General features: G+C 30.1%; 1 protein-coding gene across 2 annotated transcripts in view; it reads right to left on the bottom strand.

The window, feature by feature from the left end:
- Positions 1–19,513, bottom strand: part of LOC113401422 (ecdysone-induced protein 78C) — a 78,782-nt gene that overhangs the window by 10,742 nt on the left and 48,527 nt on the right. For both annotated transcript variants that reach the window (XM_064220386.1, XM_026641347.2), the window contains one exon: positions 9,465–9,580. In XM_064220386.1, the coding sequence (XP_064076456.1) occupies positions 9,465–9,580 (116 nt within the window). The remainder of the gene's footprint in view (positions 1–9,464; positions 9,581–19,513) is intronic.

Here is a 19,513-nt window from a genome sequence, read left to right as displayed (position 1 = left end):
AGAACTGGCGCAAACCTGTAGTACTAAGTACTGAGAACCGCAAGGAGGTATGGAAGAGCAAGGAGTTACACGGACGCTTCTATCGGGCCCTTCATGGACCCGATGTGGACTTTATAGCGTCCGTAGCTTGGCTACGGTTCGGCAACCTATTTGGTGAAACCGAAGGGTTTATCTGTGCAATTATGGACGAAGTTATCATGACGAACAATTACCGGAAGTATATTGTGAGGGATGGCACGGTGGACATATGTCGGGCGTGTCACACTCCGGGCGAATCCATTAGACATATTATTTCCGGTTGTTCTCGTCTTGCTAACGGAGAGTATTTGCACAGACATAATCAAGTGGCCAAGATTATCCATCAACAACTTGCACTTCGATACGGTCTTGTGGTATCAGAGGTACCCTACTACAGGTATGTGCCCGACCCAGTTCTCGAGAATGGTTGTATCACACTGTACTGGGACCGATCTATAATCACTGACAGGACTGTTGTCGCCAACAAGCCTGATATAGTGGTGATAGATCGGTCAGAGCGCCGCACGATAATTATTGACGTCACCATCCCTCATGACGAGAATCTCGTGAAGGCTGAGAAGGATAAGCAAATAAAATATCTTGACTTAGCTCACGAGGTTGTCGACATGTGGGATGTGGATACAGCAGTTATTGTGCCTATAGTCGTTTCAGCGAATGGCCTAATGGCCAAGAGCCTCGACCAACACCTTAAGAGGCTCTCGTTAGGCAGCTGGATCAAGGGCCTGATGCAGAAGGCAGTACTCCTCGGCACGGCGCGTATTGTGAGGAAGTTCCTCTCTCTGGGGCCCTGACCACTGGTGGCTTGGACCTTGTTCCCGCCACTGGTTGGCCTCTGTATTTTATATTTTTAAATATATTTTATATATTTTGTATTCTATATTTAAAAATCTATTATGCATGAGTGTAAATAAATAAAAAAAAAATATTAATGATACAGTTGATAAAGAGCTGCGAGTTTAATGATTATTAGTTTTTATAAAGAAAACGTAAATTTAATGAAATATGATTTTTTATTGAAAAAGAAAAATTATTGAATTTCTTGTCAGTTCTTCTTGATGGAATCTACTTCCTAATCTAATTCCTGGTAGCTTTGCGTTGAAATTTTATCATGCAAAATAACGAAATATAAGTTCTTGTTATATTTTCTTGTTATAGTTTCTTAATTATATTATGATTGATAGATTTGTAAGGCAATGTTTACAATTTAGACAATTCACCATACAATAAACTGAAATTTAAAAAAATTGCAATCGCAATATAGTTCTAGTAGGTATAGATACATTTTAAACTCACGAGGGTATGTTATTCAGATAGTCCTTGAAAATTCTCTTCTATATTAGACAAGTGTGTAAACGTTATAACATGTGTAAACGAATGCCTGTTATTTCACGTTATTTTAACTGATGCATTTTTCAACTGGGCGTGGATGACCAAATTCAAAATTATGATAAATATCTAAACAAACTCAAAGTATACTCAGGCCTGATTTTTATGAAAATTTAAACTGCGATATTGGATTATTGAAACATTAAACTAAACTAAATAGAACCCGTTATTAAAACACTACACCTTGTATTCTATAGTTTCGTTATTAATGATCAAATTCTACAAAGTAATATGTGGCTAATAAAGGAATAATTTCAAATTTTAATGCGAGAGCTCTTTGTTTCATTCTCATTTTTATATTTTATACTATGAATACGATTTTTTAAAGGAAAATTAAAAATGTGTTTAGTTATTAAGAAGTTTTAATTTTGATTAAAGTTAATGATTTTATATAATTGATCTGATTAATTATGATTCAAACTGGAATCCTTGTAGTACTTTAAAAATATTTTAAGCACCCAGCTAGTATCTATGGTACCGGTTCAAACAAACCCCACAATTTTTTAATGTTATTAATACGCACAAGTTATAAATTCTTAATGCTTATATAATAAAGATATAAAATGTTATATACGTGTAATCCTGAACCTACAGCATATAAATAAATCATGAAAAATTGTCTATAAAATATGAAACACAACTACGGACTGTAGGGGCTGGTTCATTTTTCGCTCAGACGATCGGAATTGCAATTCAACGGGGAATGGCTGCTAGAATTTTGCCACTATTCTACGCGGTCAAGATATAAGCCCTTAAGGCGAGAATATACATAAAGTTACCTTATTTGAGTTGCAAAACCTTTTTTCTTGGTACGCAATCGTTATCGAAAAGATTTATAAAAAATGTAGTTTTTAATATACAACATAAAAATCATTATGAAACAACGATCACATAATTTTTAAAACGAATTATAAGTAATTTAAATAAATAAGCAAAGTATTTGCGTAATTATTCGCTTTTTGTTCTTAAGCTATCTGTCACAATTTTTTATTGACATCAGCATAATATTAATAATACAACAATTTCGGTTTATTTTTCCAATTTATATTTATTAATATATTTTTTAAATTGATGTGCGTAATTTCGCTACTAAATCCTTCTGTTGTTTAATAAATCAGTATGGGATGATACGTCGTGCTGAACAGACCTGTGATAGTTATTTCCTCAAACAAAGGACACGGGGGAGTGATACCTTCGTGGGTCATATTTACCAGTAACATGGTCAACGACTTATATATACTACATCTTAACGTAAATATATCTTATATATATATATATAATGATTAAATACATTTTGAATTTTAAGTATATTGTAAAAATAATAGTTATAGATGCATTACTGTATAATACCATCCGTATTAAATGTTTTGGCGCATCGTTCATCTGAATGAGTCGAAACCTTTTTAGTCGTTGCGTGAATTTCTAACATGTGCCACGCGACTGATATCGCTAATTGCGTACAAATTTTGAAGACTGCAATACCACGCAATTTAAATAAATAAATAATAAATCCAAATCCACCGAATTTTACGATTTTTCTATTAAACACGTCGCTCATTTACCGTCATAACTTCAGATACGACATCGTGTCGTTGCGTCGTCGTACGTTGTGAACAAACGTCATCGAACCGTTCGACAAATAAAGTTTATTGAATTGTAATACTTCAAGATCAAACAATTATATTAATCTATGTTATGAAGTATATAATACAAACAAGTATTTATTGTTTACTGACGTTTTAGTAGTGACTATACAAACATATGATGTCATATATGATACATATATAAATATGAGCATTCAAGCTTATAGAAACGTAGTAAAGTATGGATGTTCGAGTCTGTTTCTCTTGCCGTATATTTTCAGAAAAAAAAAACGGCATTGACTATTTAATACTTTTATTGAACGCTTTATAGCAATAATGATTTTCTTTTCATTGAATTCGATTTATACATAACTGAAAAGTAAACTAGACGAAATACTAAAGTTCGTTAAATAGGGAGTTGATAGGGGTACGATGAGATTAGATTAAATAGGAATTTGATAGGCTACATCAACTCGTATCCATACAATTTTCCAAAGTTAACATTCAATAACTTTTGTAAATAGTATCTAGAATGATAGTGTGAACTTAATATTTTATGAGATGATCGTTCAACAAAAAACTTAATTGAATATCATGAACTGTTCTCGTACTCATAACTAAGGTTTCTTGTCACTGTAGTTAATAATAATAACCCTCAATTGTAAATTGGTAAATTATGCGAGCCGAGATGGCCCAGTGGTTAGAACGCGTGCATCTTAACCGATGATTTCGGGTTCAAACCCAGGCAGGCACCACTAAATTTTCATGTGCTTAATTTGTGTTTATAATTCATCTCGTGCTCGGCGGTGAAGGAAAACATCGTGAGGAAACCTGCATGTGTCTAATTTCAACGAAATTCTGCCACATGTGTATTCCACCAACCCGCATTGGAGCAGCGTGGTGGAATATGCTCCATACCTTCTCCTCAACGGGAGAGGAGGCCTTAGCCCAGCAGTGGGAAATTTACAGGCTGATTATGTTATGTTATGTATTATGCGAGCACGTTTGTACCCGCCAATCAAAATCCTTGAATCTCAAATAATTCACTTCAGAGCTGAAATGCATAATCAGATGGTATGCATGACATTGATATGAACTCTCTTGTACATACCGCTAAAAGTTACTTTAGCTACTATTAATTGAATTCGGTATCTTTGCTTGAAAACCGACGTAAACTTTATCCATTTGCCGATTTCAAAGTTTCTGAGTCAATTGAAACAAAGTTTTTTAACGTTAGATAATTAGGAACGTATAACGAGCAGTTATCTGACCAAGAGTTTTAAATGTGCAAAATTTCGAATTTGCTCGGGATACGATACGCAACACAACATTTTTTTTATCATGTAAGGCTATAATTCTTTATAAATCCTGAATGAAATTCGAGAAATCCTGAATACCTATTATTTTTAGTGATTATAAACAATTAGATATATATAAAAAAAGTTGTTAGAGTACATGGTAGATTTAATAAAAAAAAAAATACTAAACGGTTTACATATTACCCCGGTCAAAGAGACAGACAGGCAAAAATAAATGTTAGTTTTGGTTTTACATTAGATAGCACGAGGACTCACAGGACAAGGGCGAGTTAAACTTGTTATAACTTGTTATTAAGGAAGTATAATTAGTAGACCCAGCAATTGATCGTTAAAAAATCTTTAATACATTTTATTACGTTCAAAAACAGAACCTGTTCGAAGTTTTTTATTTAAATGACACGATGCGTTTGATGTTCCATGTAGGTGGTATGTGTTTAAAAAGGAAGTGTAATAATTACATCCTTAGAATTTTTAAGTCAAAAACTTACATCTTATACGGAACGTTTATATAGCCTTATAATATAAATGAAATTGAATTTAAATTACTTAGGGACAGGTGTAGGGATATTATTGATACGGACTATAAGAGATATATTGAAAACATAGAAATAAACATTAAAATAAATCCAAAGTTCTTTTACTCTTATCAAAAGAATCTTTGAAACCAAAAATGTGACTACCCAGCCTTGATGACAATGGATAATTGTAATTATAGTGATGGGAAAAGTATTTGTGACCAGTTTGCCAAACATTTTTCAAGTATTTATAGTAATTACGATTCTTCGCATTGCTAAACCTCAAATTTAATATATAATTCAAGTAGATATTCACAAATAACTAAAATAATTATTAATAAGAACGAAATATTAAATAAACTAAAATCAGTAAATGTCAATAAAGGTACAGGTCCAGATAATGTTCCTCCAATTTTTGTTAAACAGTGTGCATCAGCTTTGGTAGATCCACTTTCAATAATTTATCAAAATTCAATAGATGAAGGCAAATTTCCAAGTTTGTGGAAAAAGGCACGGGTAGAAATGAAAATCACTAATAACACATCATCAACACGGTTTTATTAAAAACAGGTCCACAATGTCTAATTTGGCCACATTTGTTAATAGTATTTCTAAATCTATGGACAATAATTATCAGGTTGACTGTATCTATACCGATTTGGCTAAAGCATTTCATGTCGTGGATCACAATATTTTAATGAACAAACTTCACAGATATGGATTTAATGGAAACCTGCTTACACTTTTGCATAATTACCTACAACAAAGGGAAATGAATGTGGTCATGGGTGGATATGAATCATATACGTTTTCAGCAACCTCTGGAGTTCCCCAAGGTTCTTGTCTGGGTCCCATATTATTTGGTATTTTTTATAAACGATGTGGAAAATTGTTTTCATCACAGTAAAATTCAACTTTATGCAGATGACCTGAAAATTTATAGGAATATAAATAGTTTACAGGATTCGGAATTGCTACAGTTAGACTTAGACAGATTTGCAAAGTGGTGTAGGGAAAACCATATGAATTTAAATCAAAGCAAATGTTACATCTTAACGTTCAGCAGAAAAACATCCAATATTATTTATGACTACAAGATAAATGAATCTAATTTAAATAGAGTTAACCAAATAAAAGATTTAGGTATAACTGTTGATTCTAAAATGAGCTTTATCCCACATATAGACGAACTGGCCAGTAAATCATTAAAAATATTAGGATTCATAAAAAGAAGTACAAAAGCCTTTAAAAAACCAGATTCTATAATAACATTATTTAATTCGTTTATAAGAAGTAAATTAGAATATTGCTCCGTAGCATGGAGTCCCTTTTATCAAGTTCATATAGAAATTGCTAAAATTTGTTAGGTTCAAAGATAGAAAAATGATTATGCTTAATAATTATGATGCTTTATTAAAACATTACAATATGATAACGCTTAAAAATCGTAGAGATATGCTGGACTTATGTTTTTTACATAAAATAATATCAGGTAACATTGATTGTCCTCAATTATTAAAAGAATTTAAAATAGTAGTACCGAGGCCTAACGCGAGCCATACAAATACACCAACTTTCAAATGTCGGTTTGCGAGAACAAATTTAGGAATAACGGCACCTTTAAATAGGGCTTTTAGAACTTATAATAAAATTTCTAAAAAAGTTGGTATTGATATATATAAAGATAATCTAAAATCTTATAAAACAAAAATAAAGAATAATTTTAAGCTTTTAACGTAATATACTTATTATAAAAATATCTGCGGAATAGTCCATATACCTCTTACAAAAGAGTTATATTTTTTCTATAGTATTTTATGGTTTTCATTGTTTATTATTTTATAATTTTTTATTTTGTGTTTTAAATTAACTATTTCGTTGTTTAAAATTTTTTATCTCTACTTATTTTTCAATTTGAAGCTTAGATTGGTTTAAACTTTATTAGATAAGCATAGTGTTGTGTTGTTATTTTTTAATTTATATATTTGTAAACATGGAGTGAGAGTGTGAGAAAAGTTTTTTTTTTATGTTTTTATTAAAGTGCATGCTGAGTTAGCCTATAATTGTAATGTACTTTGTAGCTACATATTCTATATTGTAAAACTTTTACTGTTAAAAAAATTTAGATCATTGTACATTATGTTGGCTTCCTATGAAATAAAGAAATAAAGAAATAATAACAATATAGCTTTTTTTCATTGACCTCAATATCCAATGTTTTAACTTTTATTGAGTTCGCATTTCTAATGCGTCACTTTTGAGTTTCGCTTTTGTGTAAAAATTCTACCGGCTTCCAACTTTATAAAATAATTGTTGTTGCTAATAAAGTTTTTCTCTCTAGCAAAAATATTAAAAGTTCATTTGATCCGGATTTTTGAGTGAATATGGATACAGTTATTACAATAAAAATAATAAAATCACTGTAGTAACTTTAGCCTTTCAAGTGCATTATGTTTATATGCATGCCGTTCAACTTCTTACATGACAACAATTAGTAATGTTTTCAAAACCAATACAAATCCTCCGAATGAACATTTTTATCGCAAATTTCATTTAAAGGATTAATTTCAACTAAAGGAATAATTTCATCTGAACGTTGTATGTGTGCACAGTAAAATATTTTTTTTCTCTTTTACACGTTTTAAATTCGCTTTACTATATGATGCTAATCTTTTAATTATAAAAATATTTTCATTTTGATTTTCCATTAAGATGTTTTTTTATTTAATTTACAACATACTCGGGCTCACAGTTGCCCGTGCCTTTTTTACATTTTACTTTTATACGTTTTGGCGTTTTTATATTTCATATTTTTACTGAACATCAGCAGATCTTCGCTGGACTTCGAGCTTGTCGTCTTTTTTTAAGACGTGGCCACACTGACTTCTTTTTTTCATTTTAAATAATATATAAGTAATTTTTTTAATCCTTTTCTATTAGGACTTTCGTGTCGATTACAATATATAAAGATACAAACAAATAGAGCAATAAGAGCCAGCTAGGAATAGTCAAAACACGGCTCTGGTGTTTAGTTTCTGGTTTTCAGTTTATTTTTAAATTTTATTCAAAGTATAATAGCAACTAATATAATATAATAGCATTACCTAAAAATTGTTTATTCGGAATGGATTGTTGCAGATCAAAAAAGTATTTTTTTTAATATATAAAAAAAAGGTTTTGTCATGAATTTATGTAGTTTAAAATTATAAACATGTAAAAATATTTGTATCTATGCCCGCCTCTTTTCATGTATTCAATAGGTATTCGTTCGATGATAGTTCATAGCTCATATATGCACGAATTATTAGAAAAATTAATTTATTCGACTAAATTTCGACGACGCTTTTCGACTATAGTAAAAATGCTATCGCAACTTTGTTGTGTTTTAAAAATTAAATGAAACCTATTTCTGCAATAGCAAATAGAGTTTGCAATTCAAGCTGAACGCTTGGACAAGGTACGGCTTTCTGGGACATTCGTTACATTTATGTGTGTCAACTTCAGCACAGTTATTGATGGACAAACAAAAATAAAACTATGTTACGTGAATTTTTGTTTTTGAGAAAAATATAGTATCGGTTTGCAATTGAATGGTGTTGTTAATTGACTTAAATAATAAAAAATCAGTTGAGCAATATTATTAATTAATATTTTTTTCTTGAAGTGTGATAGTATCATAACATATTCGAATACATTATAAATATTTTTATATCGTCTATTATTAATCAATGAATGCAAGCATATAAATGAATATGGAGTACCAACATACAACCACAAGCTATTTAAAACATTGCAATACATTGAATACCAATATAATAATATCGATGCAATCTTTGCCATTTTCAGCAATTGTCATAAATACGCAGCGTTTGCGGTCAATATTTTTCGAAAAATAATTTGTGGGAAGTTTTTGATCCTCGCAAAGCTTTGAATGAGCTTTCAATTCAGTTTCAGTTATTCTGTTATTACAATTTTAATGAAAGCAGTAAACTTTTTTAATGGGCGATTATTTTATAGAATTTAAATGGAAAACGTCTGCCAATCAAAGTCCATTTAACCCGCTCTTCATAATCCGCACTTCATAATCCTATTAACATTATATAAAGCTTTCCAAAAATAACATTCTGAATCTAAATTCTAAAATAACATTCTAATTCTAAATGTTTGTCGTTTAATTTTGAAATATTTTAATTTTATATTTTAAATAAGTAATAATTTGTTTATTACTTATATATTTGTTTATGATTGAATTTAATACAAAAATTATATTAACTTGATTTTAATGCAAATAAAATTTTTATTTGTATAAATATAAATCGTAAATTATATAAATTATCTTTAAATATTTTTTTAGAGATTTAATAATTTTTGAAATTTAAAAAAAAAGAAACTGTGTCTATAAATTATACATGTAATTAATTTATAAAATGATTTACTGAATGTTTAATGTATTGTATTAAATACTTACCTTTAAAATTTAGAGAAAAATCACAGGTAATATGAAGCGCTCTCAACGAAACTTTATGAAATTCAGTCGTAGCGGCGTAGCGTTAGGTTCGTAGCGCGCGTCTGTCCAGTACCCGACCCGGCGTTTAACTAACGAGAACTGCAACTGCACTTACCTTGCACCCCTCGCAGGATGTCACCCCGTAATGGTAGCCCGATGCCTTGTCCCCGCACACCTTGCATGGGGCTGCGGCTTTCCCGCTACCTGCGCCTGCGCTGTCCGATTGTTGCTCTGAAACACATAGCACATAATTAAAAACTCTATACAACAGCTGTAAGGACCAAATTAAACTTCGATCTGTCGAGGGGGGTGGAGTCAATTCAAGGGATAAAAGACAATTGTGATTCAATAGCTTCTAGACGGTTCATTAAAGAAAATACGAAAATCTATAAAATTCAATTTAATTTTCTTATTCCATCTGGTTGTAAAATAATTTATTCGCACGCTGTTAATAAATGAAAATACTTATAAACAAGAGAGCGTGGTATATAAATGGTTTTAACCGCAATTCAGAAACATGCTGAAGGAACGTGTGTGTGTTAAAGGATAGTATAAAATTAATACTTTGATAGATGATAAACACCTTGGTAATGAAACGCTCGCCTCAAGACCGTTTCAAACAGAAACATGAATGATTGCATTATAAATACATTTGTTGGAAATGGAAAAAAAACTTTTTCTTGTCTTGACTTTCTTTTGCCAGTTTTCTGACAATCAATAAACGTAATTGATTTAATAAAGATTAGCAACTCTACTTTGAATTTTTACTTGTATGATTGTTTCCTTTATATTTGATTTTAACAATATAAATTATATTGAATTTAAAAAAAATGTTATAATACTTTCAACAATAGCTTTAAAGACATTTCGGTAGGTATAACAATTTTGTAAGAGGTATGAAATATATATTTAACTGTACTTATTTAAACTAATTTATGTCATAATTTAAGTTCTACTAAATAATCCACGTGTTTTATCGTCGTTATTTTATAATTAAATCGCCTCGAGCTCGGTGACAAAAAAAAAACACGGATTGAACCACTGCCTTAAGAAGAATGAAGATCTTTGACATTTAACTGCAAATACTAACTCGTATTATACAGTATTAATAAACATATAAATTCATAAGAATAGGATACTTAGGCTGAGTGAGCCAGTGCAATATCAATCAGTGATATGAAAAGAATAATTTATATTTCCTACAAAAGCAATGTCTATAAATAAAGCCTACTTACGATCAGGTGGCCTCTTTGTCTGTCTCGTTATTTATAGCAAGAAGGCTGCTACTATGTACGAATAATTTAATCTTTATACAGATGGTTAAATCCTGGCTGACTTTGCAATAAAACGTGCAGTGTAGAAATTTGAGGTGAAGGTGAAGGATTAAATTTTAAAACGAATTTCTGGTTTAAGACTGACTTTGTATACCTTCAATCAACTTCATCGAATCAATCAGTTCAGTGTCATTGTTTTTAGCACAAGATATTATAAAAGACGGCTATGCTTATATGCAATTAGTAAATATGTGTCGAACGAAATACAAATATATTTCTATCCGACCATGTATAATAGAAACATGAAGGAACTAATGTATGTATTTATGACTAAATTTCTAGCCCGTGTCAAATTAGAATCATTTAAGATAATTTAAATGCATGCAGTTTAGATCTATATACGTCCAATGCTCCAAACCAGTGACGGGACTTAATTTAATAAAATATTCAAACCGTACCTAATCACTGCAAACATCCCAAAAATATACGTTTAGGTTTAAATGTGCTCGTATTAAAATAAACATTACGTGTGTTTGTTAAAATCTATTTGAATAAGGTTTCAAATATTTTTATTTTAAAATTTTATTTTAAATCATTCGTCCGTACAATTAAGTAATCAGCAAATGATGTCAACATATGTCTACCACTAAGTACTGGTTTAAATGCAATACCTATGCTATTTATTTTTATACGACAAGAGAAATAAGTTGAAGTAAAGCTATAATTAATTTTTAGATATTTTCTAAATATAAGAAAAAAGAATTAAAAAATATTTAGGAACCCCATATCGTTTTTTCGATTCACTAATGATAGAACAAAATATCTTACGACAGATTTTTAATTTACGACCACAGTTTCATACACAATTCGTTCCGCGAATGTTTAATTTTACATGTAATCAATGTTTTACTTTACAGACAGTCTTTGTCAGAAAATGCATGCTATGTCGGTACAACCTTTTCTTTTCCGGATAACCTCATTTCTGATTTTATCTTTACAAGATAGTCCGAACATAGCAGAGCATAATTTTTTTGAACTAGTCCTGTAGTTAGTTTTCACGTTTCGTCACCTTATATCAAGGCAGGTAAGGTGCATTGTTTGAAAACTTTCGTTTTCAAACATTGCAGTATAGGCGACGCTAAGACTTGATGAAGATTGAGAAATGCTACCTATCCTAAAATCGTAACGTAACTATTTATTATACAAAAATGAACGTAGACTATAATATTACACAATGTGTGCACATATAGCGTAAGTAGACGGGTCTAGTACTTACTTGAGGGAAATTATAAATACTAAGGGTAAATAGTTTACTTTCTATAGCTCTAGTCGCTTATGACTAGTCGATTTGTGTTCATAGTATACGATATTTTTTTAGGAAAGTCCTGGCCTACTTTTCTGGTCTCATAATGCATTAGATAAAACACTTTCATTCCGCCTAAACATTATTCTTCTACAAGTGATTAATTATATTTATTAAATAATAAGTTCTTGAATTAAAGGTTTGCGAGGGAACTGTGTCAACATATGTATATATTTTAGTATTCCGTAGATTCACGTACCTAAATATATCATTTAGGATAATTAGTTTGTAAAATAAGTCAAGCGTATCACATAAATAATATTTATATATTTATACTACTCAACTTACGGTTTCTACTAATATAATAAAACTGGGTAGTTTGTACGCACAAACGTCTAATGAAATTTAAAAAACATATACTCATTATTAATTAATGTTATATAATTTAATGCGTCCGTAAGAAAGGAATAGTAGCCCGCGAACCGAGAACAAGAAAAGACACATGCGGACGCGACAGCGGCGTTATTTATGGTTATTTATTTTAGAAGATTATCTGAAGCAGACGTACAATCAAATTAAGACGCAAAACTACAAGGCAATAGTATTGAATACAACGTTCAACGTACGGCTCCCTTTAGTAAAAACAGATGATTTTAAATATATATATAATGTTTGAAATGTAATGTTAAGTATATGAAATGGTCACATCATTATCACTGTCAGTTGAAGTCATGGAAAGAAACATAAATGAAACTCAATGACCAAGGCACTGTACTCAGTAAAATGGTAACATTGCATTTAAATATAACTATATAAATTATACAATGTATATGACTTTAAAACAACTTAACACTTAGAATACATATAGACACTTGACAATGTATGTCAGAAATATATTTTTTTAATTTGCATTGAAAGGACTTTTTTACTATTAATATTTTATTAATTATGAGTTTTTGTCAAAAGATTATTACTATTAAAATATTTTAAAGCATATGCTTAATAATGCCATCGTATTTGCAATAAATTGCTACTTTATCTATAAAACAAAATATGTATAAATGATATTATTTTCCTACATAAAGCTTGTCAAGAACAATAAGAAGAAAATCCATATCATTCGTTGTTGAGCTTTGCAACAGAAGTTGTTTCACTTAAGTATTCTTAAAGGAAATCTTATAAGGTGAGAAGTCCGGCTCCAAAAGATATCAACGCGCGCTTGTTGCTATTTTTACTTGTTGCTTTATAGACGATCTTTACAAATTATTTATAATTAAAAAATATTGATGTTAGATTATCGAAAATAAAATATACTATTTTTAATGTAAATGCATCATAAAAATTTATAATTTTTTTTTAGATTAAAAATTTTACAAAATAATACAACAGTTTACTTGGTGGTAGGGCTTTGTGCAAGCCCGTCTGGGTAGGTACCACCCACTCATCAGATATTCTACCGCCAAATAACAGTACACTGTATTGTTGTGTTCCGGTTAGAAGGGTGAGTGAGCCAGTATAATCACAGGCACAAGGGACATAACATCTTAGTTCCCAAGGTTGGTGGCGCATAGGTGATGTAAGGAATATGGTTAATATTTCTTACAGCGCCTTTGTCTATGGGCGGTGGTGACCACTTACCATCAGGTGGCCCATATGCTCGTCCGCCAACCAACGCCATAAAAAAAAAAAAGTTTCAGCCAACCCGTAAATATTAGAAAGTCTCAACTAGTGAAATATTTGATGAGTAATATATCAATTAAAAGTGGTGTAGTTTGAACTAATCTGTGTCTACTCTATTTAACTTTGAGTTGGTTTAAGCAAATCCCTCGCAGTCGATATTTTAATTAAAACCTGGAAGCTTCGGTTGCTCGAAGTTCGTAACGTAAAGCGGACTTAACGAGAAGATTGGATGAAACGTTGTCATGCAAAAACAGACTGTATAAAAAAAAACCAGAATCAAATAGGAATTTTAATATCAGTACATTGATGGACTACACAAAAATAGAGAAAAACCAAAAATATTCTCATTCGTTATATTTACTATGGAAATAATAATTTTCACATATTTTTTTATTTTAAAACAGCGAAATATCAAGAGTAGCTTGTGAAAAAGATAATATATATATACATAAAACCAAAACACTGTAATTTCATCAATTATTATACATTCTAGTAGAAACGAATCATCCACGAATTAAGCTGATTAAATAAATATTAACATCAACATTGTCAATAAATCTCGCTAGAACTAGATACTAAGTTTCATTTGATTTGTGATCTCGAATCGGATTTTCGAATTTAATCGTAACGCGTAAAAGTCAGCCTTTTTCTAGGAATTTGTTTGAGTAATTATAATTAGCTCACATTCTTATATTCTAAAGTTTCAATACTTTAATTTACACAAACACCAAATTATATCATTAAGTCAAAATAAATACTATTTCCTAAATGAATGAATTAATTTAATTCGAAAACTATGAATAGGTATTCCTTTTTTTAAGTTTTAATTTAATTATTATAATTACATAGATTTTATTTGTCGTCAATAATAATGGTATTGCAAATTGAATTCGAAATTTATTTCATTCAAAATTATTAGCTCACTGAACAAAGCAAATATTAATCACAATCAATAATGAATATCAATCGAGTGTTTAATTGTTTAAGCAACTGATTCGCAATAATTATTGGTATTACTAAACTAAACTGACTATTGAAACATTTTATTAAAATAGTATTATATTTATTGGTTATTCTCGCAACGAGCTGACGAGACAGTTTTGGGAAAATTAGAAAATGGTAATATTCTGTGTGAACGTGATGTTTTCGTGTTGCACTGGGTCTAGTAATCCGTAGTTACATGATTCGAGGGAAAATCCGGGTTGAATAAACAAGAGTTGCACTCTGCTAACTTTGTCCGACGGATTAGTGAGTATATCTGCTTCATTTGCGTTTCCAACAACGCTCGAACTACATGTTTGTTTGATTTACCACATTTATCGGTATTTATAACGGATTACGTCATTAGAGTTATATTAAAGAGATTAATTCATTTTGGAAAGCAAAAAGCTATTATCTCAACTAAGCAATCCTTTGAGAGCGATCGCAAACAACTTTGGTATATATATTCCTAAATTTAACTACATTTAACAAATATCACAATTTATTCCCTGTTAGTAGGAACTCCTTAATTGGTAATGCGGATTGCTTTAAATGTTTTTGTATGAAAAAATATTAATTGTGCTTAAAAGTGAGCCTGGCAAAACAGAAACAGAAGGACTTAAGAGGTGGATATACGTCGTTGACCTTATTCGATTGGACGTTATATATGCCGTGCGGAAATCTCACAATCCCTGTGTGTCCTGCATTTGCGGAAAAAGTGACACAAGTTCGTTCAGCACAACTTTTCTCCCGCACTGATTAACTATGGAATTCGGGCGACTACGTAAAAATCTTTAAAAAATATATTCCGCTATAATATTAATAAAAAAAGCGGATTCTTCCGTTTTTTTATTTGTCATTTACTTTATTTTAGTGTGTCTGCGCGTATTTATTAACAGTCGATATTACAATTTAAGTTTTAGAAAATACTTTTGTTCGCAATATGGTACTAATATAATACATATATATCCGTGCTAGAAGTCGTAGATTCCAGACGATCTTAATTTCATTTCATTAATCTTCATTGTTTCGGAGTGTGTTCTTCATTTTATTTGTCTTTGTGTGATTCTGGATTCCTTAGCTGGTCTGGCTGATTCCGCCAGTCTGTTCAATATCTGATCATCTGCTATTGTTAGTCGCAATTTGAGCCCTTTTCACCAGGGTTCCCAACGGGTCTTCGTTATCGTTGGTAAAAGATACTAATCTTTTCGTGCGATGCGACATTGCAACCACTGCATGGGAAACGCAATTGAGCTTTAAAGGATGCTAAGGGATGATGTCTTACGCCGGGTTTTGGGGATCGCAACGCCACTTTTTGTTTACTTAATATTCAAATTAAGATCTTCTGATAGAGAACAGATGGTTCTTTGCATATTTATTTTGATTTCTTCAAAATATTTTTAATTTTGTTTGGAGCGAATATAAAATATATGTGATACAGGTACTCGTATATTTTTTATATTATGTCGGTAACAGTTACTAATACACTCAAACGTAGACATTTCGCGTCGTATTTATTTAAAAAAAATAAACCCAAATTTTATCCGTTATTATGAAATTCCGTAACAGTGACAATTCAATGCATTTCTATACAAACAGAAAAAAATATAAACAAAAAAAAAAATCTATTGTCGTAGATAAATAAATTGTAATGTACATTATAAATAAACATAAAGTTGTTAAGGTACACTAATTATAACTTTCATCTACAATAGATCAGTAAAAACTATACGTTACTTGCGAAGCGATTGTTTTATAAAAAAAATAATATATATAAATTTTATTCAAGGAGGTTTTGAATACGATTCAATGAAAAAGCTAGCACCAGTTCATTAATATACCCTATTCAGATAAGTACGTCTGTTACGCACATCATTCGAATGAATACTTAAATTACATGGAACTAAAAAATAATTTGCTGCGAAAGTGATGTTCGAATAACTGTTATAATAATAATGTTGACCTTGGCATCAAAATAGCAATTTTTGATCTTAGTGTCCTAAACCGTGGACAATTTTTGATCTTAGTATCACTGTAAAGTTAAAACCAACAAACCAACTTTTGGCCGGTCGTTAGTCATTTATAATTACAGATATTTCTTATTTATGACTTTGTATTTTAAAATTTCCTACAATATGTCTAAAAGTATATCCACGTGGACAGAACTCTGCGCAATCGCAAGTATAGTACAATCGATAAAGCAACGGGTTACGTAAGTTTGTACTTTCTTCCGCAAATGCCCTCTCTCGCTCGTATCGCCTGTGAGAGAGAGAGAACAGCGCACGATCCCGGAGACTGGTGATCAGGGTTGTGGTTTGATATAAATTGGACCATAATTATTTTAAAAAAATGAAAAAAGTAAGTGATAGTGTAGACTTAATTAATTTGAGAGGATATTAACGTACAAATAACACTTTTAAAGTGTAATTAGTTTAATATTTGTAATCTATATATAGCATAAACATTTTATTAATTCGAAATATTTTTAAACTTATTTAATTGTGGAATAGTTAAGGCACAGATAACCATTCCAATAAAAAAAAAATTACATATATTTAATTTAATTTTCTATTAAATAAAATAATAATAACAAATAATAAACATTTATTCACAAAAATGTTTTAGTAACCTTTTATAACGATAACGATCAATGATAATTATACCTACAATAAAGTATCACATACTCTAAGTAGAATTATATGATGTAATCAATTCGGCAATTACTTTATGCGAATTGCAGTACATACTATGTTTATTTTAAAAATACTTTATAGAATGTGTCTAAACTATGTGCACAATTTTAATGAGAAGTATTTAGAGCGAAGCAATATTGTTTTATACTTTAAGATGTATTTAGTTATTAAGTAAAACCATAGAAAATAATACTATCTACGCATCATCACTCATAATAAGAACAAAAAGATTATGTCACGAGCGCAATCGAGTTTTAACTTCGGAAATTAATTGATGGTCAATTAGGTCAGGTCAGGAGAACAAGTCGACCAGACGACGACTGTTATTTTACTAAAGCATTACAATCGATATCTGTAGACATCGGTTATTACATTATATAGAAAATGGAATACCATGGTCGGTTATTTTGTAAAAATATTATTTTTAGTGTATATTACATAATCATTGTCTTGTCAACCCTGACAATTTTCCAAAGCAATGATTGTAGTTCAACAAACTGCGCGCGAGTCGATCATTGAACCTGCACTAACCGTTATTGCATCCCGCTCACACACACTGCCTCCTCCTCATTCGTCTCTCTCTAAAACATCACTTAGCTTTTGCGGCCACCTCCATTGACGATATTTCTCTAAAGGAAACATCTAAGCAAGCTTACGACTAAGCAATGTATCTTTACCTATCTAATACAAAGTTACCTATATTAAAGAAACATGCACAAGTTACTCGACCATTCCTCTCCACTTTCTTGATGTACATATTTTAGTATTGTATATGAAATGAAAATATTAAAAGCTTCAAACGATGGTAGGATGTGTATCTTCATCTAATCCAGCGCCTCTTAGCCCTTTTGTTACTGGTTATTAATAGTAAGTATATTCGTATTGCAATAAAAATAAATTATAAAAATTTATCATGTTTAATAGAAACAATTTAACGAATAATTTTATTTGTTATTTAAAGCAATTAAAAAGTATGTTTGATGAAGGATATTTAAAATAAGCCGAGGCTTTTATAACTGCACTTTTATTTGAATCACGCCGATATACTTATGAGTACAATACAAGTAAGCCGGTTCATTAATTGATATAAGATTAATCCTGCGATGTATATTATTAAATTATAGCAAGTATATTCATAAATTATATGTTAAGCGAAACTTTGAGGGAAATATTGTATATTATTTAGACCTTTTAGAATTGTAATTTATAAAAAATTAGACGGAAATAATGTATTGTAAATAACCACACTTTGAAAGTTCGCTGAAGCTAATAGAATCCCGTTTCATTCTATTATTACAACCAAAATAGAACTCTACGATATGTTAAATTCTATTTCAGGCTATTGTCTGGTTGACCCGTCGTTACGAGGCTTTACGTTACAATTTGAAATTTATGCTATGATAAATTGTCTAATATACATTTTCGATATAAAGATAAAAATTATGTCTTATACATTTATTGAAAATCAACAGTGATTTATATTTTAATTTAATGTTCGATTAAAATATAAATGTCATTGCAGGCTCTTTCTTTTACCTTAATTCTTTCATTATGCATATAAAATTCTAAATTAATTATAAAATCATAAAACGACTAAACTTTTTTTTGAAATATTTAAAATTAATGTACGCGTACCTTTCGCTATTTAATGCAGTAAGTGTGTACATGAATACTAAACTATTTATACATACAACATTTTTTTATAATTGTACAAAGTTCAATTGAGTCGGATGAACGATGCGTGAACGCATAAAATACGAACGAAACAAGCATAACATTTTTTTAATTATATAAGATAGAACTAGATCAATTAAAATGTAAGCATATATTTAATTCAAAAATATTTGTTTCGAAAATATTTTAATTTTGTTATTAATTAAACGCTACTTGATTTAGATATGAATTACATGAATATTCTAAGCCTTCTAACTTCTGTAGTATAATAGTCTTTCATAAAACAAAGCTTGTCTCAAAGTTATATGTAATGCAAATTGGTCTTCTGATGCGCACAATTACCTCGACTTGCCATTAAAAATCAATAATGCTACTATTAAAAGCTCCATTCGTAAAATAATACTGACGAGTATTATTGTAAGTTGAAATATTATGTTATTTATATCATATAAATATTATAAAACAAATTGTGTTTTTTTTTTTAGAATAAAAAATTATAAAAGTAATACTTTTAAATCTAAAATTTTGTATTTAACATTACTTTCATTTCAATGTCGAT

The sequence above is a fragment of the Vanessa tameamea genome, chromosome Z, assembly GCF_037043105.1.
Source record: "Vanessa tameamea isolate UH-Manoa-2023 chromosome Z, ilVanTame1 primary haplotype, whole genome shotgun sequence".
Taxonomy (NCBI): Eukaryota; Metazoa; Arthropoda; class Insecta; order Lepidoptera; family Nymphalidae; genus Vanessa; species Vanessa tameamea.
Note: the sequence above shows the minus strand (reverse complement) of the source record. Positions and strands in the feature narration are given on the sequence as shown.